Below are 27,973 nucleotides of genomic sequence, written 5' to 3' on the forward strand. Positions count from 1 at the left end.
AAGGTTGAATGCATCTAGATAGTGGGTGGGAAACCAACCTCACAAAACAGGCTGAAAATATCAGCCTGGTAACATAATTATGTCGCAGCCCTACCAACTGCAATCACTGTTTACAGGAAAACCATTTTCTGAGTGTTAACTAGCCCCCAAGTTTAAAAGTTTAGGTAAGTGGTAATAGGAATGATCTCTTTTTATTTCAAATCCTCATAATCTGCTGTCAGCTACAGTAGATAATACTGAGTGAACTTGATAAATAGGCTAGTCTACTATGATTTATTTACTTTTTAAAATGTATTTATCCTGTTCAATTGTCAACCCACATTCTCAAAGTGACTTACAAAAGAGTGGGAGAAATGCAAATATATAAAGCAAAGCACAGAACAGGGGGCAAAAACCCTAATCAATAAGGCCGAGAAAGGCTTAAAAGAATTTGAAGTTAGAAATGTTTTTAAAAGCCTTGCACAAGGTGATAGCAAAAACTATATTGGGCAGCTTCTTATATAACAAGGGATCAATGTAGCTATACATAGTTAAATTTAATTACAGCTGCAATTAAGTCAAAGGCATCAAGGAAAAGGAGTAAGCTGGCATCATTTATGATAACGAACATTTAAGATAATGAACCTTATAGTTGAAAATCCACATGTAGATTTCATCCTAGTTTCAAACACTGCCTACTTTAGCACCAGATACACCCACTGCTGCAATGTGGACCTCAACAGATTTTGATGGATATAATGCAGACTTCAGTTGGGTAAAAGAATGTATAGATTGGACATGTCATGGCATAAAAAGGCTGAAAGTGAGAATGAAGTGACTCCTGATAGGTAAAAGAAGCATTCAGATGGCCAAAAGTTGGTAGAGGTGAAGGAACAACTGACTGGTAGTACAACAAGACAGACCACTAAGCAGCTAAATTTTAAAACTACTGCTAGTTTAAACATTACTGTATCCATATTCTAGACCAGGGTTCCTCAACCTCAGCACCTTTAAGATGGGTGGACTTCCCCAACATGGCTGGCTGGGGAATTCTGGGAGTTGAAGTCCACCCATCAAAGTTGCTGAGGTTGAGGAATCCTGTTCTAGACTGTAAGAAATCTTTTAACTGATCTTCTGGCAGGCTGTTAAAGCAGAGTTCATAGAAAAAAAGCCCTAAGTATATGTCAAGAAAATTCTGTATCTGTGACCCCAAAATAAAAACAAATCTGTGTACGCATGCACGCCCACACACACAAATGTAGTTTAACCATAATTAAGGCAAAGCAAATTCTCAGCTAGAAATTCTGTAGTGAGGGGACCTGAGGGTACAGCATGAACAGGGAATATTATAACCACAAAAGCTATAAACCTTAAAACAGGTAGTAAAATGAAATATTTTATTGAATTATATACTTCAAGTCTAAGTATAAGTAATTATATACTTCAAATCTATAAGTAGACTTTGCTTGTCAATTATCCTGTGCATGCCTTTGACTCATCTATCCAGAATTGTCATTGGAAGACAAGAGATAGTTGACTTTTATCAGGCAATTGCAGGGAGCACTTCCTTCATACTACATCTTCTATCTCTGCTTTGGTACTTGCACAAACTGGTACTGGTTCCCTTAGCATTTTTTTCTGTATTCACTGTCAGCAGTTCTCCAGCATGTCTTCCAACATAACCTGGAAACCTGTATTCGCAAAGCATGTGCTCTAGAGCTGAACTATAGTTCCTCCCCTGGAAGGACCAGAAACTTATTTTTCTTCTGCTTTTGATGAAGGTTAAAAATTGAGATCTGCAATAATTCTGAGGCATCCAGCAAAGATGTTGCCTTCTAACAGACATGAGCTGGGATGATGGAAGGTGTAGTCTAACATGTTTGGAAGGTACCAAGTCTAGGAAGCTTGTTTTATATACTAGTGATCCTCCACACCTCTCTTCATGTTGTATATTCCATTTCTGATATTTCACAACAAGCACCCTAGACTTCATCCTCATTATAGCTATCAAGAGAAAGAGAGACAAAAACACGGTTCTTGGAAATATAATATTGAACACAGAGTAGGTTTATAAATAAAAACCAATTTTAAAAGTTTAGTTCAAAGTGCATAATTATACTGTTTGACTCACACTTTCCCCCTGTATCCAGATTCTCCTTGGCAAAAGCTAGAGTTGCAGTTAAAAGGTGAGCCCAAAGTACCAGTGCAATATTGACAAGGATTAACATTTGTTTGGCAGCAGTAAGCAGCTCAGACCTTTGCTCTAAAAATATCCACCCTGATATTCTTAGACACTGGCATGCTTTTTTATACAGCCCCTTCTCCTACCCTCATCCTAAAGTATTTACATTTGCTCATAGACTGAAGTAAGCAGAATGGGTATGCAAAAGTATCAGTGGAGTAAAGAATGGGGAAGGCATTATTACTAAAGCATCTCCCTGTCCATCAATAAGATGTAAATGTATGAAAATGGCCCTGGTTTTTCAGTAGCAAATCAAAAGCAATTGCCAGTCCAGCTATTGAGTTCATCAGGCTTTGCAATGATTAATTATTCAATTACTGTTAGCTGTTGTTTAAATTTCCAACCAGAAGGCTATGTATATTCTGTGTTTCCATGATTGCATTGCAAGCCTGTTCCAGGATAGTAATTTGAAACTCAAGTGTCTAGCATTCAGAATAGGCCTCCTAAGAACCTTAGATTGAGAATATTTTTCATCTTATTTTAAAATCAAGTTTGTTTCATCGTGGCTGAAGAAAAAAGGCACAAAGGCAGTGTCCAGCAAAAGCTCAGAAACCACAAGAGAGCAGCGCAAAAATGCCAGTGTTTTGGCAACAAGGTATATGTGCATGTGTGCGCATGTACACATGACCTTCAGTGCTTTCTTTTCTGTGCTTTGATTCTATAAACCCTGCTTCAGCTCGTCTAATCTCAACATTCAATCACTTCCCTCTTCCAATACTTGCCGGAAAATGACATGTACTTTGAAATTCTGCCAGGGGAAGTAGAATGAATTATGGAAATCAAGCTAACACAGTTATATAAGGCAACTACTTATTCTGTCCATGAATTTGATTTTTCTAAGGTCAGAATCTGGATTGTGGAGACGAGCAGGATATACACTGCCTGATTTCCTTGAATGACAGAAAGATGTAAAGGCTGGAAAGTAAGAACAAACAGCTGCTCTTGGCTGAGTATATCAAGGGCAACATCCAGTTTTCTTAGAATAGGCCTACTGAAATCAGTGGATCTTAGCTTCAGTCATTGACTTATATTTGTTTACTTTAAATATGGTGGAATTTGAATTCAACTTATTGTACAAGAGATAGGTGATGCAAAGAACAATTTTTGAAAATAATTAAAAATAAAGCTCAGCCACCGCAAAAAGTAGCCCAAAACCTCCCCTACCACCCAAATCCCCATTAGAAGATGATTATTTTTATGCCCTTACAAAAAGCCAGAAGGATAGAAGCTAAACTAACCCCAGGAGATAACGTGTTCCAACAAACTCAGGGCCACTACTGAGAATGTTTGCCACTTCTTGGGGATGGAACCCTCAGCATCCTTTCCCAGGGTGATCACACAGGATAAGCAATTTAATCAGAGAGGATGGCCCTGATGATAAATGGGCATCAAGTCACATATAGTTTTAAAGACTGACACCAGCAATTTGAATTGGACTTGAAAACCTATCAATCACCAATGTCACGACATAGTACAGGTGCTATGCTGCTAAAGAGGCTCACTCTTGTTACCAGTCAGCATTTTGAATCAAATGCAGATTTGGGGTAGTTTTCAAAGGCAGCCCCATGCAGAGTTCAGGTAGTCCTTGCTTAACGACCCTAATTGGGACTGGAATTTCAGTCGCTAAGTGAAGCAGTTGTTAGGCAAAACATCATGTGATCACACCACTTAGTGACAGCAGTCCCGGTAGTCCCGGTTGCAGTCATTAGGCAAGGACCATTGTTAGGTGAGGACCTCATGCTTCTCCTGCCCTGCAATGCTTGCCTCCACTTCAACCCCCCTACCTGCCTATCTCCCCCCATCTCTGCCCTTTTGGCCACCCTGCACTCCCCCACTGCTGCCTACCCATGTCACCCCCCACCAGCCCTAACTGACCTTTGCCATCTTCTTCCTCCTGCTGTTGACAAGGTGCACCTGGCTGTGGCAGCTGCTGGGGGCAGCAGGGGTGGTGTAGTGCAGGGCAGCCAAAAGGGCAGAGATGGGGGAGATAGGCACGTGGGGGGAGCTGAAGCGCACACTGTGGTCATAAATGCAGTCAGGCTGCCAAGTGCCCAAATTTTGATCACGTGACTGCGGGGGCACTGCAACAGCCATACCTTTGAGGACCAGTCATAACTACCATTCATTCAGCATCGTCGTAACTTTGAATGGTCGCTGAACAAATGGTTGTTAAGTGAGGACTACATGTACATCATAATAGTCTAATTGTGTGCTGATAAAGACATGAGTCACTATCCTAAGCACTTCCTACCCCAAAAAAAGCCACAACTGGTGCACCAGCTGAAGCTAGGAAAAGATTCCTTGGCTGTGGCCTCTACCTGCTGCCAAAAGCGTTAGTTTTTCTCTTTATTGTTTTTCTGTTTTTAACTGTAAGGCATTCAGAATAGTTCTGGAGTCAGGCAGCCTCTAAATTTAAACAACAACAACAACAACAATAATAACCAGGAGCTATGAATCCTAAAGAACCCTCCAAGATGCAAACCTGCTCTACCAGGGGAGTGCCACTCCATCCAGAGCAAATCTAGAGCTGGGATAGAATTAGATTATTTTCCTATGAAAAGCACCTCCATCTTACTGGGATGCAGTTTAAGAATGCTTTGTTTTCTTTCAGTTCCTCACAGCCTCCAGTCACAAAGTAAGAACCTCCTCTACATCTTCAGCTCAGCCTGATATATCAAATGTATTGTACTGAAGATACCTCATCCCAGATGACCTCCACAAGAGGGCTCATGTAGCTATTAAATAAGATGAGGGAGAAAGATGAGCCCTAGAGCAATCATGGGATCAACTCCTCCTGCCCCAAAACCACTGACTGCAACCACAACTCTGGAAGAAATAGAACCTCATAAAGTGGTGCTCCCAAACCCCAGTCCTTCCAGCTGATCCAGAAGAACACCATGGTTTATGGTATCAAATGCTGCTGAAAAATCTAATAGGATCAGGAAGAGTGCACTCTGCCCATCCTAATCCCAATGTAGGTCATCTACCAGAGCAACCAATGCAGTCTTGGAATCATGTCCAGTTATGAACCTATCTGGAAGGGATCCATTTTACTTAGGATCCTCTGTAGCTGCAGCCCAATCATCTTCTCTAAAATCTCACCCCAAAACAGAAGGTTGGAGTCTAAAACAACTGCATTGTGACATGTTCAGGAATGATCATACCATGGCTTCCTTCAAAATGACTGGTACCCCCATTCCACCAAAGAGACATTAGTCACCTCCCAAGGAAAAGTGAAACAGTCAATGATACAAGATTGGGAGACCAAAACTGGTGAATGTGCAACAGTAACAAAACTGACACTATATAGTCATAATAGAAGTTTAACCAAATTTAAGTATGAATGGCTCCTGTATATACAACACATTACACAGCAAGGCAGATTTAGACATCTGGAGTATGGATTCTAAGAAAAGAGTCAAGAGACTAATTAAAAAGAACAGATGAAATTATTTAAACAGATATAAGCAAAAATTTCCAGTGCTTAATATTAAATATTAAAAGCATAGCATAAATATTTAAGTAGTGGTTAGTGGTTCGGGAAAAAGAATGGAAGGCGGGGGAGACTGTGTCACCAAATTTTTCTTCACATTTTTTTTTACTTATGTTCTATTTTTCATTCTGCTTTTCGTATCCTTATTCTTCACTCTTTTAAGCTATGCAATATAATAAAAATTTTAAAAATCACCTCCTAAATCCAGCCAAACATACTTGTGGTTGCAGCCAAGTAGAGCATACTACAGAGAATCCTATCCACTTCCTCAGACTCCACAAGTTCAAAAGAATCCTTCATGACTTGGCAAGTTATTGTCCCAATCATCTTGCTACACTCTGCCCAAGTGGCGTCCCATCTAGAGTAAATATGAGCAATTCTATCTACAAAGCATCTTGCAAACTTATCACAGTGTCTGCAGAAGTAACATCTCTCCCACTCTTTCCCAAGAGGATGCAGGCAACCTTGAACGTGGCCTCTGGCTGAGAATATGCAGACAAAATAAGAGCAAAGACTTACACATGCTTCACCACACATGGGCATCATAACCAATCCTCCATCCCTGCAGAGGGTGAGCAAACCAGCAATTCCAACAATCTGATCACAGCAAAAGATTGATCACAGTGTCTTCCATCTTCACAGAATCCACTGTCTGCTCCAAGGTGAAACCTGTATCTAGCTATGTGTTGGGTCTGAGATCATCTGGGATAAGCCTGTGACATTCTGATCTTATTCTGTTCCCAGACCTAGTGCATGCAGTTTGAAATCTCGTAGCCTGAAGGACTCTAGCATCAGCTTAGCTGTGAGAATCAGGAACCCAGGCAAGGAGGGTGGGCAGCAGAGTGGTCAGTATGTCAACAGCAGATGGACTATGCAGTATTATCCCTTAAGAGAAGCAATTAGTGAAGTTTTCTTATTCAGGTTGGGAAAAGCTGCCCTATGTTTTTTAAACCTGCATTTTTTTCATTCTGCCTTCAATGGACTATGCAACCTACCTTCTTCCAGTACAGCCTGCCAACTGTTTCAATGAAACCACCAATATATCCTGTTTAGTCTTCTTTTCATTAAACTAAAATAAAGCAAACCAAAACTAGACTTTTTTTCTTGGCTGCTTACTTGCCCCATTTAACTCTCTTTACTATTCTAGACAATCATAACTTCACAGTACTGCAATAGCCACTTCTGTCTCCATAGCGCTGCATACAACAGATGCTCCAGCAATATCACATTGCCCAAAGTTGTGTACCAATGGGGAGATCCAGGGGCAGAACATTCTGTACCTACCACAACCATGATAAGATATCTGACTTTCCTTGAAAATTGTCAACAACATTGGAGAAACAATGAAGCATTCCACTAACATCTGTTTTTCTACAAGCCCTCACCCACCCCACTCCTAATATTCAGCCAACTGAGAGATTCAACTATCTCCTTTCGATTTTTAAAACAATAAATGGCCAAGCAGAAGTGCAACTTCAAATCAGGACCAGAATCAGGACCAAAACAATGCTATATGAAAAACAGTAACCAACAATGTGCTTTGGCTTCAGCTTTGCCCATTTCTCTTGATGTCATGTCAAACTTTCAGAAACATAGATTACCTGTTATTCTCTCTTGGCAGTGTTCAATTTGTTCTGTATTTCTTATTCTGCCAGATCAATACAACTTTCAAGACTTCTGCACAGTTTACACCGAGTGCCATTATACTAAAGCATTGTATTACTTTTGATTGTATTATCTCAGACTGCAGGTGGAGGTTACATTTTTGGATGTTGCACTACACAAAATAAACACACCCTACAAGTAAGAAGCTATCACTTATGGAAATTCTTGGCCATTCTATTTCTTGTTAAGTTTCCTACCTGAAAGGAAAGCTTGGGCTTTGTTTTTGGTTTTAAAATGCATTCAGAAATGTGAACTCCCACCTGTAGTCTGAAGTGGTACAGTCCATTCTACTGCCTCATTCCCACCGCATTTTGCTGTGTGTGTAGACCAATCCTGAAATCACCAAGGAAGACTATTATGTAATTATCCTGGGCAATGTATTCCTTTGCTGAACTTCTCAGCAGATCATGATTGCTGCAGAAGAACCAATTTTAAATCAGGAGATTCCAGAATAATATAAAGTGTGGAAGCAAAAATATGCACATCTATTTGAACACCTGTGCACACATATTTTAAAATACATGTATGTATTTGTTAGATTTATATATCATCTTTCCTTCAAAAGCTCAAGGCGGCATATGTAGCATCCATTTTTCCCCCACATCAATCCTCTTGTGGATTAGGCTGGGCTGAGAGACAAAGATTTCAAAATCACTATGAGCTTCCATGATGGAACCTCTCTAATCATAGTTCAGCACCTTAACTATTGCACCACTACTGCTCTATTATTTACTGTATATTTACTGTGCAACCATCAGCAATTGTAAGAAATTACGAGACTACTGCAATACCTACAATATTACCCAAGAATGAGGAATCTTTCTTTTAATTCCAGCAATAGGCATAACTGAGCTAGGAAAGATCCATGAGTAATCTCAGTCAATATTCCATCCTAGCAATTTTCATCTAAAGGATCTCTAGCAGATGTCAATTCATTCCTGTTTCCTCCAGCAATCTTATAGAACGGCAGTTTTATAAATATCAAAAGGACAACTAATTCAACTTCACCTCAAGAAAAAAACATCCAATCCTTCTACTTCTGGAAGTTTACAACTGGCCTTAGACAGGATTGCACTCTTCCCATGTAGAAGTTCTCTGAATATAATAACTTATAGAAGTTCTCTATAATAACTGAAGGCGGCTAGATGCTATAGAGTAGACTTGTCGAGAAACTTTGTCTCAATTATCCATGCATAATGACTAGGTTTAAATACCATTATGTGTTCCATGTAACCTTGCCTTGAAAGATTATTTGGAGCTACCGAAGTGGCTCCAAATATCTAGATCATGTGACACCAATATTATGTTCCTAACTCCAATATAAAGTGCTGGTTTGAGGCTGTAAAACCTTAAATAGTTTTGAACTATGAATATTGAGCTGCCCACACCTTGAGTTCTTCCTTTTTACCACCATAGCTGAATAGGGAGCTTAAGGGAGAGACCCCTTTCTACAGTAGCCCCCAACAGAGGAAAGTTCTAATGTTCCATTAATTTTCTATGGCCTTCTTCAATGTGGTTTTTGGTATTCAATTATGTCAGCTATGTTTTAAATATTAGAACTCTCATTGCTAAATGTTTCTTATTGTTGCTGGGTTTTATCGATTATATGATTGTTGTATTTTATTATAGAAGTCAGTTTTATAAGGGCTTTTGCCCTTAAAAGCAGCCTTTAAATAAATAAATAAAATAAACATACACCAATAGATGAATCCCAGATTACACCATACTTAGAGAACATTTGTTGTCATAGAAAGTATTTGAAGAACAAACAGATCCAAATCCATACACAAAAGATTAGGGTGACTTCTTCCTTGTCTTCTGCCTGTGTACTTCCATGCAATACATGGATGGCCACATGTACTTCCTATGTTTAAATGCAGACATCTACAGGAGAATTGCTCATCGGCCTCCCCAGCAATAGCTTAATGTTTTCTTGTGCACACACAAGCAACCAAAAGACTAGAGGGGAAAGAGAAGGAAGGGAAATGGCTCTATGAACACACAGGAAAATACATCCTCAGATTTTATTTTTATGGGGTAAAATAAATAATGAGATATTTCTGGTATCAATCCTTTTATACTTATGGAACTTTTACACTTTTTTTTTTAACAGCTGAATGTACTGCCAGAAGATTGTGTATTCTATGCCATGGCACAGAAACCATCTTGACCCTGAATAGATGCCATTAAAGTCCCAGATATTGCTAATCAGGCTATGGTTCTTTACAGAAAGTTATCACTTTGTGGGTAACCCTTGGGGTACCCAGGAAACATACTCCATCTGTGAAATCTGCAGAATGATTATGGAAAAGAAGCAGTTCCATGACATTTATTTATTTTATTCAATAATAAAGTGTTGATCCTTAGTGCTAAGTACTTTGGGAGATTTGGGCTCATAACAGTATAAATATAAGTAGGGCTAATTACTTCACAGAGTAGGATTCAGCCCAACTCAAGTCTGTGCTATGGTTAAATATCCCAGTTTTTGCAATACAGAATGGATTTCTGTCTTTCTCACTACACCAAGTTTATTTCAAATAGTTTTCAGCTTGCTGCAGGACAACTGGGAGGAAACATGGAAAGTCCCTTTCCTCAAACAAATACATAGGCAGAAGTGTACACATTAACTAAGATCATGTTTGTGCAAGTACCTTTATAGATGAAGAATACAATTTATGGGGAAGAAATAGGAGGAACCAAAATAAAATTCTACATGGGACTCAGGTGCCCTTTCATTTTGAATTGAAATACACCTCCTATTAAAAAAAAACCCAACAGATTAAACACTCTTTGTTGCTCCTTTTCCTATCTTTGCTGATCCTGCTTTATGGGAAAACACTGGAACCAATATGGGACCAAATCTATGTATCCCACATATCTCAATCAAAAGAATGAATTAACTATGGTGAGATACCCAAATCACTTTCACATTTAGCTAGAACCAGCAAAATAACTTCCACTTCCACTTAATTTTAAGAATGGGAGGCTAACCTCAAATTCTGTTTGTTGAGCACTGGCATCCTAAATTTCAATATTTTGCACTTAACCATAAGGTTTGCCCATGGAATATGTAATACTAATATTACTATATGTAACAATAAAGAAGAGCATGCACAAATGAAAAGATACACTTATTACTGATGTGTTTCAGTAATGGGCAAAACACTGAAGACAAATGGTGAGGTGGAACCTTGGCAAACACAGTTCTACCAATGGATTTCTTCAAAAAAGGAAGTTGGACCTCAGCTTTGCTAAGAAAGTCGGTGCCTAATTTTCTAGTGAGAAAAGAGGCTTCTGCAGTTCTTCAATGATGAGAAGCCATCACTCTTCCTATGATTAGGAGCACTCTTTGTTGCCTACAATTACTGTGGCTAAGCTCTAGGCTAAGGCTTGATTTAAATTAAATCATTACCACAATCTTGTAATTACTTTCAACAAGGAAATGCTTAAACATATAGCCAAGAATGGAAACAGAGTTCTATATATTATTTCAAGGAACCAGCATTATTTGCACATCTGATCTACCATCAGCCTCATATGGGCCAGATTCTATGAAACGCCAGGTCCCTTTGCTGCAAACTCAGATGCCACTGTTTATGGGCACCCTCCTACAGGCTAAACATCCCAGCCACTCGGATGAGAAACTAAGCAGATATTTGACTGTTTTAACCACAGTTACTTTAAAGACACATTTCACAGATCTGCATAAAGCTTACCTGCCACAGGTATGGCATGGATCTGTGCCCGTGACAGGAGTTCCAATGATGGCTCACGTCCAGAAACTCCATCTGAAGAGAAACATGATTCAGTTTCGTAAATTGTCTGCAACATCTCTGGCAGTCCCCACACTGAGGATACAAGAAGCATGCCAAAGAACGATTATGCGCTGTCGTTATTCCACTTCAGTTTGCCTTGATGACAATCCGTTGCAAAACTAAAGCCTTCAAGGGGATGTCTGTTGTTATGCTAGACTGTCACCTCAACCCATCCAACATCCCCCTCCTAAAACAGCTGCAAACACGCAGGCATCCATCCTCCTTGTAGAAGAGTATCCTTGAGAAAGTTAAATTGTTTCACAGCGGTGGTGCCGGTGGTGAGGAAACCCCCAAGACTAAATCAAAGCTGTCAGGAGAGGAAAACAGAAACGCTTGCAGATGAAAATCCCCTTGCAAGAAGGTAGGAGCAGAGGGGAAAACCGCTTCCTCAACTCCTGAGCGAAAGGGACAGGAGTTGCAAGACGCAGGAACAGGCAGAGGCGAAAGATAACGGAAAAGGAGGAAACGGCTTATATCTTAGCCATGGTTTACTTCACTCTGAGAAGGACAGATTTAGCAACATCTTCTGAGAACACGAGAGAGGTTTCTGAAAAACAGAACATCCCTAGAGGATAGATTTAGTTTGAAGAGGAGATTCCTGAAAAACAGAGCTGCAGCTCCCTGTCACTCTTACAAAGGGCCCATTTTTGTGAGATTGCAAGAGTCTGCTCCCGTCTCACAATTGTTTCCCAACCCAGCCACCAAATGAGATGGCTTCTGCCGGGGGTGACCTGAAATAGAATGTCAGGGAGGAACCAGCTATAAATAAACTCAGCTGAGCTCTCTCGAAGCAGGGAGGGTTCAGGCGAAAGGAGCTGCCTGCCTATCAGAAGCTGGATTTCAACCACAGGGGTCAGCGGAAAAAGATTCCCTGAGGGAAAGGCTGTGCCGCCTGCCTGCCGACCAAGAAAAGGAAGGCGAGCAAGAACAAAAGGGAGGGGAATGACCGTTTCTGTGTTCTGGATGCCAGAGTCCACCTACGGACATTGCCTGGCTGGTTAAAATGCTTATTCAAGCACGGGGATCATTGAAACAACAGCAGGAAAATGCCAAAGGCTATAATCTTAACTCCGTATTTGCAGAAAAGCAAAGCTGTGTACAATCTGCTAAAAAATTTTAAACAGAAGGAAAAAACCACAACAACCAACGAGGTAACTACAATTATGTCCTTAAAAGCAAACAGCATGTGTCCTGGATAAATTACATATTCTGAGTGTATTAACACATTTCTTTATTATTACTGCTCCTAAAGAGTGACCCAAAAGAGTCAGATACATTTTATATTTTATCTGATGCAAACAATAACGTTCATTAAACATTGCTAAATTCTGTCAAAAGAGCAAAGATACTTGATTAGCTGAAGAACAGATAAACATGGAGATGGGCAACTAAATTCAGTGAAATTGCTGGAATGATCTGCTTGTGATCTTTTTTTATATATATTTCCGTTCTTAAACTTCCAACTAATTTGGGTATTCTACAAGTGTGTGGACCAATCTCCAGAATTCTCAGCAATAGCCAAACTGGCTGGGGAATGCTGGGAGCTGAAGTCCATACATCTTGAAGGCACCCAGATTGGAGGCGGCTGTAAGAAGACATCAACAAGAAGTTATCCCACCCCCTAAACACACACACACACACACACACACACACACACTTTTTATATCTCTAGCCTCCCTTCCACAAGAGCAGGGATACACAGCATGTAGCCCTCCATTAGCAACTCCCATGATCACTTGCCATTGATCATACTGGCTGTGGACAACATGATTTGGAACTCAGCATCATCTGGAGGACCACAGGTACTTCATTTCTGCTATATCCTGCAACACCGTCCCACAAAGGATGAGCCACACTGTTTAAAGAGCTTATCCCTGTGTTATAAGGATGCAGCCTTAAATTGTAAGATGATCTCTTCAATAATGCCTCACTAAATGCAGAGACAGTTGCAAAGGTTCATGCTTTTATTTTTCAGTTTCATTGAACAGTTTCAATGAACGAAAGTCAACGACATATACCCTTTCAGTTACCTAAATTCAAGCAAGCTCTATTGGTCCCCTAGCCCATGTGGGTAGCTTCCACTTATTATCTCCTGCATATCAATTTGTCTGTGACTCAGCTGATTCAATGTAAAAGTTAGCTCCTCTGTAACCCACCACCTTTCTTGCTTTTACTCCATACAAAACCAAAGCAATGCCCAGCGAGCTTTAGAGCACGTGAGAATGCAACTGTGCACTACAAAACACCTTAAAGTTAACTAGCCTTCCTCTGTTCCTCACCTTTTAAATGAAGTATTTCAAGACAGTTCGTGTAAATAACTGAAGGTTTTACCAAATATACTTAAAATAAAGGAAGGCCAATGAACAAACTTTTGTAGCAGAATACTTACTTAATATTTAAATAATATTATTTAAATAAATATTATTTAAATAATAATATTTTCATACAACTAAATGCAACACTCCTGAACTTCACAACCAGCTAGATCTGCACCCTCACCAGATTAAGTAATGGGATGCATCTGGCTTGTGGGCTGTGGCACCAACAGTACTCAACTAGATGGAGAGTTAGTCTAAATGTTGCTGATAAAGTAGCAGTATCTACATACCTTCCAATGACATTGAATTCATAGATTATAAAAAGAAATGAAGTTCTTTCTCCTTAGGAGCAGATCACATGGCAACAGATCTGAGGCCTGCAGTTTAAGCCAACAGGTTTAAGTTGTTGATGTTTTTCCAGGTTCTCTTTTTTAAAAATAGCTCTTCCTCAAGCTTCACCTAGCCTTTGGACCTGGCTATCCCATAGTGTAGAATAGGAGCTGACATTGGAGATTGGAGAGATGGGAGCCATAGACAGGGACCAGGGCCAGGCCAAGCCAAGCCAAGCCAATTTGTAATCCCACTAAAGCCAACATTTATTTCACTTTATGGGACTTTTTGAGTAAACTTAGTATTCTACACATGGTAGAATAGTTTGGCACTTAATTCCCTCAGGACCTACACTAAAATTTGGCTCCTCACAAATATCTTTGTTAAAATGTTTGTACATGATGTATTTTTACTCTGTGATTATGTTTGCCAACACTTTTCTTGGTACACTGTTGATACTGTTTTTATTTTGAAAGGCATTTTGAGCCGGTAGGAAGGAAGGAAGGAAGGAAGGAAGGAAGGAAGGAAGGAAGGAAGGAAGGAAGGAAGGAAGGAAGGAAGGAAGGAAGGAAGGACCATTTCTGTGTGGTGACCTGTCCATCAAGTAATATAGTTGGCACTGCCAACAAAGAGATTAGCAATGCTAAAGATATTCCAAGCCTTCCTTGAGCTTTAGTCTTCATTTTAAACAAAGCAATCTGTAGCCTTCTTGACCATGAAGGTTAGGAAAAATATTAAGGTAATATTAAACCTATACAGCCTTACATGGCATAGGACCAGACTATTTGCAGGACTGCCTTTCTCCCACCAGATCTAGCAAAGAGGGCTTGCTGCACATCCTTTCTATCAAACAATGTCATCTTGTTGGACCTCAGAGTTGTGCCTTTCAGTGGCAGTGCCTGCCCCATGGAACAACATCCCCCACCCTGAGATTCAGATGGCCCCAATCCTGTTAGCTTTTTGCAAGGCACTGAAGACCTGGCTGTTTTCTCAGGCATTTGGGTCAGCAGGTTTAGAGAGTAAGGAAAATGACCTTCATAGAAATATGCAAGAACTGTTACCTAGGCAAAGAGCGCCGACACATTTTCTAAGCCACTAGCAACAAGATAATATTCAGAAGTGGCTCAGGCAGACACCGCCCTTGATTCCCCGGAGTATAATAATGGGGAAGAGCTCCAGCACAATCAGACTTGCAAGATTCTGTTATTATAGCTAATCTCAATAAAAGTAGTTCCAATGTTCCTATAAAGTTGATTTTCTGGTCTGGTTTACTTAGTGGGGATGACAAAAGGGTAGATGAGCTCTGCTGTTGTTGATGTGGTTTTTTGTGAGTGGGGTTAATATTTTATCCTTGGGTGCCAGGAGCTGTATGTTGTGGTTTTGTCTTTTAATCTTTGTACGCTGCCCAGAGTCACCTATGTGAGATGGGCAACCAAATAAACAAACAAACAAACTCTCCTGTCACTCATTAAGAATACAATTAAGTATTATGAATATATTGAGCTACCTGTATTCATGGTTCGGTCAGAGATTCTTCTTAGGTTTTATTTTTTATTTATTTATTATTAAATTTGTATGCCGCCCATCTCCCCCCAACAGATGACTCTGGGCAGCTCACAGTTAAAATCAGAAACCCCATCAACAATTAAAAATGCCCCATAAATAGTTAAAATAAATCAATCCATTAAAAATCAAATATCAGCAACAAACCCTGTACATAAATACTAAAAACATTCAAGATGATGCGGGGGGCAAGGTCAATCACCCCACAAGCCACCTCCACTGGTGCGAGCCCCCATCCGGCCTTCTGGCACAGCCAGGATTTCACCCCTTTCCTGAAGGCCATGAGAGTGGGGGCATACCAGACCTCAGGAGGCAGATCATTCCATAGGGCAGGGGCCACAGCAGAAAAGGCCCTCTGCCTAGACCCCACCAGTTGAAATTCTTTGACCGGTGGGGTCTGCAACATGCCCCTTCTGCTGGACTGAGTGGGGCGGGCTGGAGTAATCGGGGCGAGATGGCTCCTCAGATAACCTGGCCCTGTGGCATGAAGGGCTTTAAAGGTGATGACCGACACCTTGAATTGGACTCGGAAGCAAACTGGCAACCAATGCAGCTTGCATAACAGTGGTGTTATATGTGCCCTCCTAGGGGCATTCAGAACTGTCTGCGCTGCCATATTCTGCACCAGCTGTAGCTTCCAGATACACTTCAAGGGTAGCCCCATGTAGAGCGCGTTACAGTAATCCAACTGGGAGGTGACCAGGGCATAAGTGACCGTGCGGAGGGCCTCCTGATCAAGGAAGGGGCGTAACTGCCGCACAACACAAAGTTCCCTCATTGCAAAACATCTGGCTACAGGAATCTGCAGGAATCTCTCACTGCTTATGCAAAAGATTTTACATGAGGTTCCTCTATGCCAACATTAGAGCAAAATACTAGAATTGCTTAATATGCCTATTGTATGCGGTAGTGGATTGCTAGATCATTTTCAGATGCAGAGTGGCTTTGCAAAATAGGTCACTACAATTCCATTTTCCAGATGGAGAATTAAGATGAGGGAGGACAGCATAATTCAGGACAGAAGAACTTCTAATCTAATATTCTCTGAGTCCCAAATACTGTAGTCAACCTGACCCAGAAAACAAGACACATATGGCAATTCAGCAGCAAAGCATATGCTTTGCATGCTTAAAGGTCTAAGTTTAATTCCCTGCATCACCAGGATAGGCTGAGAATTAGTCCTCTATAAAATCCTGGAGAACCACCATTAATCCATACAGTAAATGGGAAGAAGGATGCACAGACAGTCCATAGACCATAGGCATCCCAACCCAATGTAACTAACATTGTGCTAAGTATTATCAATAGTCTGATTTGGTATATAACTTCTCCCTATGTACCCTAGATTGCTTTTCTCATTCCCCTTATCCCACGTTATAAGAATAGGTCACGGCAAGCTTATCCCTGTAACCATTTGGATATTTCTAGGCAGGTCAAGAGCAAGGCCTGTATTTACCAGCATGTTATTTCAAAACCAGAGTTTTAAAATAGCCCTGTGTTATTTATAGGCTTTTGGCCTACTCAGTCCCTCTCTCTACACCCCATCTCATGTGCTTTTAGACAACGTAAGAGAAGTTATTTATGTAGACATGAGTGGATGGGAAACCATTGGAGCCCTTTCATCTATCCACACACTTTTCCTTGCACGTCTCGCCTTTTGGATCAAGTCAGGGGAGAGTGTCACAATACAAGGAAAGTAGATACCTCATATGGCTCTCACCTCACCCTGAGGCCTTGATTTTAGTTTCAGATGGACAATCATACACCACAGGGCTTTTCACGTTTTACCAAGCCCATCCCTGCCCAGCTAAGGGGTAATGCAATAAAATAAAAAATGTGTGTGCACAACTTCACTAAGTATGTTATTTTCAAAATCTACACACACACACACACACACACACATATGTGTGTGTGTGTGTATGTATTCATCCATTTCAGCGAACCAGAAATCAGTAACACACACACACACACATTCTGTTAGTGAGATATCACATTTCTCCTGCACATCAGTTGTATTGTTTTTTAAATCTAACTGAAGCATGCAGAGCTTTTCTAAAAGCCTTCTTTCCCATAATGAATGTATTGCAACTGTCAAGCAGTAAACAATTGCCTGAATGTCAATACTACTTAAAAAAGAAAACTGCATCAAGTACTGAAGGAATAAGGAAGAACAAAAAGTCCCCAAATACAACAAACAAAAGACATGAAACAGATATGCAGAAAAAAAGTTTTAAAAGTACTTAATAGGAACAAGTCTTACACATTTTAGCCAAAATGCATAGGTTGTCTCTATTAAATACAGTACCGTTTTAAACTTTTTTCCTATGTGTCTGTCCTACTGTCTTTTTTTAGTATTCTAGGACTGTTTGTTCCTCCTTGTTCACTCATGAGTATAGATACTGCATGTTAATACCACTAGCAAAGAGCAAAACTCCCCCCTTCTTTTAATAACTTATTTAAGAAAGACTCCCCACTGTTTATAAAGGAAGAAAAACAGAGTGACATAAGAGAATAGCTGTCCCAGCCCAAGCAACCCTTTCCCTGTGATGGATAGACATTACTGTGATTCTTTTTTTTCTTTCCCTGCCTAGCCAGATGTCCCTAGGAAGCCAACAAGCAAGACTAGAATGCAATCACCCAACAAATATTATCCCTCTCGGTATAGAATTTCCATTTTCTACTTCATTGTTTTGTGTAATTTTTCACTTCTGCTTCTCAATGCATAGCATGAACCTTGTCCTTTAGAAGATACAGTATTTGGTGATGTTCTCTGTTAGATTTGGGAATAAAGGGATGACTTCTCCAGGTAACTTACATTGCAATATATCGACTTATAAGGAAAAATGAAGGAGTAGATGGAAAAATAAATGTAAAGTCATTGCATATTCATAGATTTGCGGCTGAAATTTTATTTTCCCCATGTAAACTATACAGCAGTATGGTTTTTACATTCTTCAGAAAATACGGAAATTTAGCTGACTTAGTTTTTCCAAACAGCTGCGTATTTGGTGATGTATTTTGTCAAGCTGGACCAGTGGTTGCTTTGTAACATTATCTACCACTGGTTTATATTTATAAAGCTAAGCTCGGCTGTCTAGAGTTGCTGTTATAAATACCTATATAAAGACTTAGCTACCTTGTCATGCATTCTAGTATGGCATCATTCCACAGAATTGTATGGTCTAACCTGAGAATCCAACAAAAGGATTATTAGTTGTACTGATGCCAGAAACTCAGTATCTCACACTATAAGATTTAAGAAATCGGATCATGCCAAATATCAGATGAGTCTGGTATTCTAGCATTAGGGTTAACTGAGCCACATTTCATTTAATTAATTTAACTTCTGGGGTTTGTATAATCCACTGAACCATTAACTAACCGCAGTGGCTGGATTAGCACAAAACTCCAGGCTAAAATATTATTGCACAACACACTGAAACACATAGCAAAACACTAGGCAGAGCCAAGGTTTTGCAGGAGTTGTTGGGCAAAATGTCTGTCATGGAACCTACTTCTCACTATGCTTCTTCCTAGCTGCTGCCACCCCCACAGCTGTTATTCCTTCTAGTCGCCACTACCAACTCACTTGCTGGGCTGAGCTGGAAAATAAGCTGCTACAGTCACAAAGTTTCACCATGGTTTGCTTGCTCACTCCTCTAGACCACTGAAAGCATGCAGGCAAGCAAGCAGATGGGAACAAGGAGTAGCTGCAGGGTGAGATGGTGATGATCTTGGGTATGTATGTGTCCTGGAGTAGTAAAACTGGATCTGAGGGCAAGCTTGCAGGTGTCAATCCATGTCAATCCTGGCACTTAAGGTATGCATGTCAAGATAATTTCTAAAGTTCCTTGCTCACTTCGACTCGTATATTGGCCAATGGTCACAATTCTGCCTCGATCCCCATTTTTTTTTTTCTGAACGCTTGCCCAAATTTGTTGGCCATATTCCAAGATCCTCACAGCCACCATGTCAACAGAATGTACTTGAAAGAAAAAAAGATTTATTCTGCTCCTGAAACCTGCCTAGGCTTCTTCACTAGGGCTAATCATGGGCATTAATATTCTATCTATGAGGTCATTCAGCCTCTCACTATAAGCTCATGAGTAAACTCATGAATAACGTTTTCAGCAAATTCTGGGAGAAAGAGAAGGGGAAAGAAGTGTTCCTTATCGTACTGTCAAAGCACACTAAGAAGAGAGCCATCAGGCCGATAAGGCTTTTACTCAATACTGAATAAATTGTGGCAGGATCATAAGGAAGAAGTTAGTGCACACTCCTTTTGTGAGTGCATGAATTACCAAAGAGATAAATGTAGAGAAATACCCTGTGACCTGAAATACTATACAGCATGATCTACACGTGTCAAATGAGATGACAGAATGGACCTGACCACTTCATATTGCAATGGGGGACTATATTTAAGAATATTTAACTGCATTAGAAACTGGCTGTAAAACGAGCACATTTTCTAAAGCAATGGCTGGCTGAGGAATTCTGGGAGTTGAAGTCCACACAACTTCAGGTTGCCAAGGTTAAGAAACACTACTCTAGCCTAAGAAATGGAAGACAGGAAAGAACCTCCATCTCTCTGATATGCTAGCTTTCTATTTACAAAAAGTGAATGCAGGACTATTCAGAGGTTTAGCATTCAATAACTATACTTATACTTCCAGAAAGGACTCAGGAAGAATCCTGCATGAAACTCTTAGAGCAGGGAAATCAACCTCTGCAAGCAACCCAGCAACCTCTGGAGAAGTACAGGTCTTTGGAACAGCTTTCTACCTCCAGTAGCTTGCTCCTTCCAAAAGAACTGGGTGCCATAAAGAAAATGGTAGGGCGGAGGACGAGATAAATGGGTGTTAGAAAGAGAAGGGTATGCCAGAAGCTCACTCTTTGCTTCAGTCGCTGCCATTATTGGCATGCAACTCCCAACATCTAATCCCTGAAGGAAAGCTGCCCAGCAGAAAAAGATTGCCAACCCTTGTCCTAAAGAACCAGCCTGTCAGTATAGACAACATTGAACTAATACTGTCCATCTGGTATAAGGCAGCTTACTGTGTCCATTTTAACTAGCTGATGAGTAAGAAGAATTATTAGCCACCATTAAACTGTACATTATCCAGGGCAGAAAGACTTATCCATCCCCTAGGTGAGATTTAAGGGGTGAGATTTAAGTGCATAGTATCAACTGCTATGTTCTTTCTCACATTCCTTTATCTGTGCAAGCTTGCATTGTTATAGGTAACCTGAGGCTTTTGATTGCTATTTTTCCTTTTTTCATTTAAAGAGAGATATTTTCCACAAATATGTTTATAGATGTAAACATGTATAGATCAGTTACTACAGATGTACAATTAATGCTCAATATAACATTAATAGAAGTTACCAAGTAAAGTACTTTGAGGCTTTCATAATATGAAAAAGGAAAAAAGAAATATGAATTGTTGAGCTTAGTAACAAAGTCTCCACTATATCATTGTTTATAAATATTAAAAGTAAAAAAAAAAAAAAAGGAAGAAAGGGAAAACATCCCTAAAAATAATATGGATAAGTATTTGATTTATGACCACCACCACCCCGCTTCTTTGTTCTCCAACCAATTTGCAGTTATCTATTGCTGTAAAGGTTGTAAATGTTTTGATTGCTACTTTTCTTTAAAGGCAGAGAAACCATTAGAACTCGGAGTCCAATGTAGGTTGCCCTTCTTTCGGTCTTATAAGATTCCATGATCTGGGTGTTTGTACCTGGTTGCCTGGTACAAAGCTTTTTCTTGTTATTCAGAACTCCAGCTTAGAGCGCATCTCAAAGTCTAGAGACAAGTAAATCACCTTAAAGACGAATACGTTACAGCATAAGCTTGCACGATTTACTCAAGCAGGTATGCCACAAATATAAAGGGGAGAAAGACTAAGATTAAAGGGGGAAAGGCAGACACTGTTAGAGAATAACATCACACTTGCCACCTTACTATGCAGAACACACGTTAGATCAATTATTGCCTACACACCCTGCTTATGGGCTTCAAAGCAGCATCTGGCTGGACAATGCAGCAAACAGAACGCTAGGCGAGATGGGTTTTCTGGTCTGCTCCAGCAGGGTTCCTCACTTTCTTATGTAACACAAGATCTGCAGTACACGGTAAAAGATGTGACTTGAGCGTGAAAGGACCTGCTTTTTGCTCTCCCTTTCACTAGGTGTCTTTCTGGCCTCACTCTGCACTCAAAGTACATATAAATGTACAGAAAAACAGGAACCTAAGAAAATAGTGGGTGAATGAGGAAAAGGTCTGGGGAAAAGAAGGGCAAAAAAATCATGGAGAAATCTCCCCAAACCCCTCCTAATAACTTGCCCTTGTCATCCAGATTCAACCAGCACCACCTAGTGGTGGTTGCAGCTGTCTTATAAAGCTGCACTTCCATTAAATAACCAGCTCTGTAGGTCAGTGATTTTTTCTTTCTTTCTATTTCTTCCCTTACAAGTTAGTAGGGCTGTTCAAAACCCTTAGAAGAGGTGCTTTGTAGGCCTGGGAGCATGTATGAAGCATCTCTTTTTGTATCATTAAAGCAGTCACTTCATGAAGTGAAGTTGGTTGTATATGCACACAAATTCATATATAGAAACAACCAGGAACAGCTTCTGAAGCAGCCTTGCAAGCAATGTGGCTACTTTAACAATATAAATGAAGTGCTTTATTTATGCCCCCACCTGTTGTGAAGTACTTTTTTTGAAAATTGTACATGGGCCTGTTAAGGAAGCTTAATGTTACCCATTTTTTGTCCTTGGACATTGGGGGAAGAATTGGTTGGAAGCTGACTTAGGCAGCAATTTTTATCATTCGACAAGAGTCCAACTTAAGTACAGCATAGAGAACCTGCCTCCTTCATGACCACTGACACTTCATGAAATCATACGAAGCAAACTCAGAGTACCAAAATAAAAGTTAACTTTGAGATTGCTTCAAATGTTTTTATTTTTGCCAGTGCTGACCAAAATCAGTGTTTCCTGATAAGGAATTTTGATACTCAAATATGAAGCAGAGTGTTTCTATCAAGACCAACCAAGATAATAAAATGGTTGGTTATTATAAAGGGACTGGATGGCTATGAACGTTGGATAGGGATTTTTTTTCCTTTCCCATGAATGTGGATTTTTTTTCCAACATACTGTAGAACAGTGTTTCTCAACCTTGGGAACTTTAAGATATATGCACTTCAACTCCCAGAATTCCCCAGCCAGCATAGCTAGCTAGGGAATTCTGGGAGTTGAAGTCCACACATCTTAAAGTTCCCAAGACTGAGAAACACTGCTGTAGAGTATCTTTCTAGCCTAAGAAATAGAAGACAAAGTCAGCCAACAGGAGCTTGCAATATGGGAGAAGAGAAGAAAGAGGATGGATTTTTTCAGGCCTCTGACATACTATAGTAACCATTCAAGAGAATAGATGTAGATTTGAGGGGAGTACTCCTCACTGTGCTGTACAGAGATGCCACAGAACGAAAGGGAAAAAAGCACCACATGCTATAAATTATTTAGCCCGGAGATTGACCAAAGAAATTAGATAACAGACACAATTACCATAGTCCCATTGCGTCCTTTCCCAAATATTTCATGGGGTCCAGATGTCTTGGTGATGGAGGTGGAGGGATTTCATCTTTTGCTCAGCAATTCTGAAATACTTCTGTTTTTCTGCTGTGGGGAGCCATTTCTTTTTCTCCCAAATAATGACCGATCAGCTATGCAGCAAGGAAAAAATGGCTCCTGGAGCCGCTAAACTATATTGAGAATTGCTAAGAAGCACATGTGCTGTCTACCAATTGCCCATATATGTCTTATCAGCTATGTCCTAGCCCTTTCAATGGGCTTCAACTCTGGATCAAACTGAGTGGGGAGAATTTGGTGCCATCTAGTTAATTTATTAAAACAGGAAAATGTCAAAACTTTAAGCCTGTACCAAACACTTAACCTCTGACTTACAAATTGTACTGCTGAATGTTTGGTATGAAAGGTAATGTTCCAAAGATTAGGTCTGTAATTGTTGTTGGATTACTATTTACATCATCCCTGCCCTACATCAATCCACAATATGTGGCATGCTGAGCACAGAATAAATTTCTTATGTTCCCTTTGGCAAGGCATGTAGGAATTTTGCTTTGCAAAATGAAACCAAACAAAAATGTAAAACATTTAACAAACAATTTTATTATTCCATGATAGGAAAAACGTATTGATTTAATTCATGCTTAATAGTACCTTACCACCCACCTACATGAGCACTAAAAACAATTCTCAGCAGAAGGTCTTAAAACCTCCATTAAAAAGTTGACATTTAGATATCAAAGGGTAGATCAAGCTATACATCTTCCACCTCTCCCCCTATATTCACTTTCCAAAATGTAATATTTATTAATAAAAGGATAGCTTGCCTTCTGAAAAAGAAGGTGATAAAAATTAAGCTCCCCAAGATACATACCTTTGGAAGTTCTCTGGAAGCCCTCCTCCTCAGCCACAGATCTGGGGCCCGGGGCTATGTCTTCCAGCAAAGCAATCTAAGCATGCTAGATATTTCTGGACTACAACTCCCAGAAGCTTTAGTGAATGATGCTGCAAGTTGTAGTTCAGCAATCCTCGAATGCTCACTCCTGTTTTAGGAATACTCATAGCAATGCCCTTGCCAAGTTACATTGTTTTGTTCACTTTGCCATCAACTTCCACAGTTTTAAGCAGAGGTCTTTTCAACTCCCTGTTCCATGACCCTTTTATCCAGAAACACCACGCACAATATACTTTAGACTTCTTGTATGCAAAGCCTGTATTCTGTCACTGAACTACAGCTCCCAACCCGGTTATGAGAGATGTGTACTCTGCACATACTCAGGGGCACTCTGATATACTTTAGTATTTAAGAAAAAGACGTGACTAGCTGGAAATACTCAGCACGCCATAAGGTTCAACCATAATTTCCATTCTCCTTGCTCCTTTTTCTAATGCAGACAAGTAATAATAACAACAACAACACATTCCTTGTAGCATTATTGCAAGTATTAAGATGAACATATTCAAAATATTCCAAGCCTAGGAAAAAAAGCCCCATGAAAAGATGAAGCCTCCTTCTCCCACCACCATCACCACATGTAATACAAAACTGTAGTAGGGAGAAGGACCGAAAGGGGGGGGGGAACCCAACAAGCAAACAGACAGAAAGTCCTCACTTCACCTGAACATATCTAGACGTGCCAGTTAAATCCACAGGCTCAGCAACAACAAAAGAGGCTGTATTCCAGTTGATGTAGCTTTCGTAAAGTGGGAAAAGGGCTCGCTTGTGGCTGGGAATGAAGTAGACAGAAATGTGGCGTTGCTATGGAGACCATTCAACTGCCATCTTGCACTGCTTGGTATTTGTTGATAGCTTTTTAATACGGGCATTAAGAACTGATTCAAAGAGAAAGCCAGCACACACCACCTCTGCTACATACAAAATTAACGGGGGGGGGGGGGAAAAGATGTCTGGAAGAGTTCAACTTGAGTTGAAGCTTGAAATCTTAAACTAAACCAGGAGGGTTGCCTTCAGCACTATCAGAACCAACAGAATGCCTCTGAACATGTGCAAAGTGCCTTCGCTCTATCACTGCGTATTTACAACATAAAGAAGCAGTTCAGCACCCAGCCCCTGCCAGTTTTAGCTGTACAATAATCTTATGAAATTGACTGGAGAGGAAGGAACTGGCCCAAGATCAATCAATGGGCTTGTGGTCGGACAGGAATTTGAAGCTTTGTGACTTGGATCTCATCCTTCTAATCAGGCATTTTCACAACCATATGCTGCTGGTGGAACCACAATCAATTTCCTCACATTTTGGAGGGGGCATGGCTTCCAAGAAACCTTTTGAAGTACAACTCGTCAAGATGTTCAGCTTCAAAGAGGTCCCCACAAAGATCTGTTAGCCCTTAACATGAAAAGCTACACAGAGCTTTCTTCAACAAACCAAATTAAATCACCCACCAATTTGTGAAAACATAAATGTATTGTTTAAATTAAGATTTTGTTTGAAAAGATACTTTTGCATAATGCAGATCATGCACACTGTATTGTCTTCTGCAGCTAATGTGGAAATCAATGGCAGAATTAATAGAGGTATCTACAACCAAGCTGAAAACAGTCTGGAGTCGATGGCAATCTGTGACTGATGCTGAAATGACCCAGAAAACATTCTATAACTTTCCAGGGAAGGTTCTGTCGTTTAGGACAAGGACTGGCAATCCACTTGCAATCTTCCAGAAACTAAGATCAAACTTCTGAAATTCAGCAGCAAAATGGGTCAATTTTTGGCAGCATGTTCCCTCCCTGCTCCCAAGTAATAGGGATGGAAATGGAAGCAAGAGACCCTTGGAAAATGTAGGTAGGTAGGTAGGTAGGTAGGTAGGTAGGTAAGTAGGTAGGAAGGAAGGAAGGAAGGAAGGAAGGAAGGAAGGAAGGAAGGAAGGAAGGAAGGAAGGAAGGAAGGAAGGAAGGATTCTAGAAAATACTAAAAAGTCATCCAACTCCTTCTTGTAACATCATCTATGTCCCTTCATCTAGTACATGGAACAAGCTATGTTCCTCAATTTTGAGAAAATTGCTCATCTCAATTTAAAGGATTTTCCCCCTTCTGCTGCCTAGGTAGGTACATCTGGAATAAAATAATCTCACTGTTGTTCCTGTGGGACTTCATAATGCATCTTGCCTCCTTTTGGAAACAGGGAATGTTAAAAACAACAATGGAATACAGTAGTAAGTTAAAACTATCCCCAGCCACTAGTCATACTGTACAACTAACAGAAAGTTTTCAGGAGGTGCCTCTAAAGAGGACTAGAAACTTCTGTAATAATATATAACTAAAGCACTTCCGATGTTAAATAGCTGTACACAATAAATGTGCAAACACCATGGAACTTTTTACCAATCCATTAAATCAATAACTATAGAAATGAAGGACTACCAGGGAGTTGAGGGCAGAAGTCTACAGGTAGTCTCCAGTATAAGAACGAGTTCCGTTTCCAAGGTCTGTTCTTAAGTTGAATTTGTATATAAGCCGGAACGGCATTATTGTATAATATTGTATAAGTACATTGTGTAATGAACCCAAACCATTGTGTATTTAACTCGGATCATTGTGTATTTAAATTTTGCTACAATAGGCTCCATTCTTAAGGAGGGGTCGTCTGTAACCCGGGCATTCTTAGCCCAGGGACTACCTGTATTCCTTCCCCTAACACCTTTCAACATATGACTGGAATAAAAAAATAATTATACAATTACGTATGTGTTGTTTTGTGCACTATCAGAAGCAACTTGCAGAAACCCCTACATAATTACACTGAACAAGTTTAAAGGTTCTACAGGGGGCCCAAGTGGTTCTCTCCCTATTTGAGCACATCAGTTCTTCATTCTGTATTTTTTCCAGCTCAGGGCAACACTTCTTACGCCAGCTGAGCCTATCCAGGAGTGATGCTGTTGGGAAGCTGTTCAGTTTCATTCTATCAATTCTAATTTTTCTGCTAACCCACCCTGGGTTCTATGGTGTCAGGCAGCCCCATATTCTTTCTCCCCAGAGACAGCAGCTACCATTTTCCCCAGCCCTATCCCTTAACCTTCAATTATTTCAGGCAGGTACTTGGGGGCAGGGTAATGCAGCATGTAATCAGCCAGAATTCATTTATTTTCTTCATTTCCGTGCCACCCTAGGCAGCTTGCATTTCTTAAGCTTATCTGTCCAGTCCTCTGCACGAATACCCATATCCCATCTTTCAAAAGAAAACTTAAGATATTTGCCTGTAGTAGACTAGGGGTGTCTGCAGGGTATGGTAAGAAAGTCAAGATGGCAGCCATGAGGGTGCGACTGAAGCTTCAACCATTTTTTATGTACACCGCAAAGCTTCAATCACACCCTTATGGCTGCCATTTTGACTTTTCTGACTATATACTGCACCTTAAGGCTTAGTATCTAGGATCAGGAACTTGCTCTACCATTCCACCAAGTAAAAAAAGAAAAAAGAAACTCTTACGGGGTTGGCAATAGATGAGCAGTTTCAGTCTAGAATGGCTTTTTCCAATTTCTTCAGATGCGTTTGATTCCAGTAATTTCTAACTAGCATAGCCATTGATATTTTGTTGTCAAAAACAACTAGAAAGATCCGTTTGCCTAAAACACCATGAAACTTAAAGGCTATGCTGCAGTTATATTCAAGCTCAGGTACTCCCTGAGAGACACACATATATCCCTCTAATTATAGTACATTTCATTTAACTATCTTAATTATTATGCTCTTTTCAAAATACAGTATGCAGGCTTCTAAATATGGTTGCTTTATTTTATTTTTATTTTCAAATGTTTCTCCACTAATTCTTCATTTAACCATGTTTAATATGGCATAGCTTTTAAAGCTTATAGTAATTTTGTAACACAATTTTAAACTCACTTTTTTGTCTTGCTTCAGTGAATTCAGAAACAACCTTGTGTGTGTTTAAAATTATTTAGAAACCACCATGCATGAACATAAAAAAATACTAAAGAAAAGTATTTTATTA

General features: G+C 40.0%; 1 protein-coding gene across 6 annotated transcripts in view; it reads right to left on the bottom strand.

Moving 5' to 3' along the window:
• The window catches only part of HDAC5 (histone deacetylase 5), a 117,915-nt gene that overhangs the window by 81,629 nt on the left and 8,313 nt on the right, over nucleotides 1-27,973 (bottom strand). For 2 of the 6 annotated variants that reach the window (XM_088143516.1, XM_088143518.1), the window contains exons 3-4: nucleotides 11,096-11,167; nucleotides 7,640-7,712 (exon numbers count right to left, since the gene is read on the bottom strand). The exons of 1 other annotated variant lie outside the window; for it this stretch is intronic. In XM_088143516.1, the coding sequence (XP_087999642.1) occupies nucleotides 7,640-7,712; nucleotides 11,096-11,167 (145 nt within the window). Of the gene's footprint in view, nucleotides 1-7,639; nucleotides 7,713-11,095; nucleotides 11,916-27,973 lie in introns of those variants that run through there. 3 more of the 6 variants (XM_088143519.1, XM_088143517.1, XM_088143521.1) reach the window with 2 other exon arrangements.

The sequence above is a fragment of the Python bivittatus genome, unplaced genomic scaffold (genome assembly GCF_059951505.1).
Source record: "Python bivittatus isolate LINGU-HERP-01145 unplaced genomic scaffold, Pbiv_v1 ctg000410_np1212, whole genome shotgun sequence".
Taxonomy (NCBI): Eukaryota; Metazoa; Chordata; class Lepidosauria; order Squamata; family Pythonidae; genus Python; species Python bivittatus.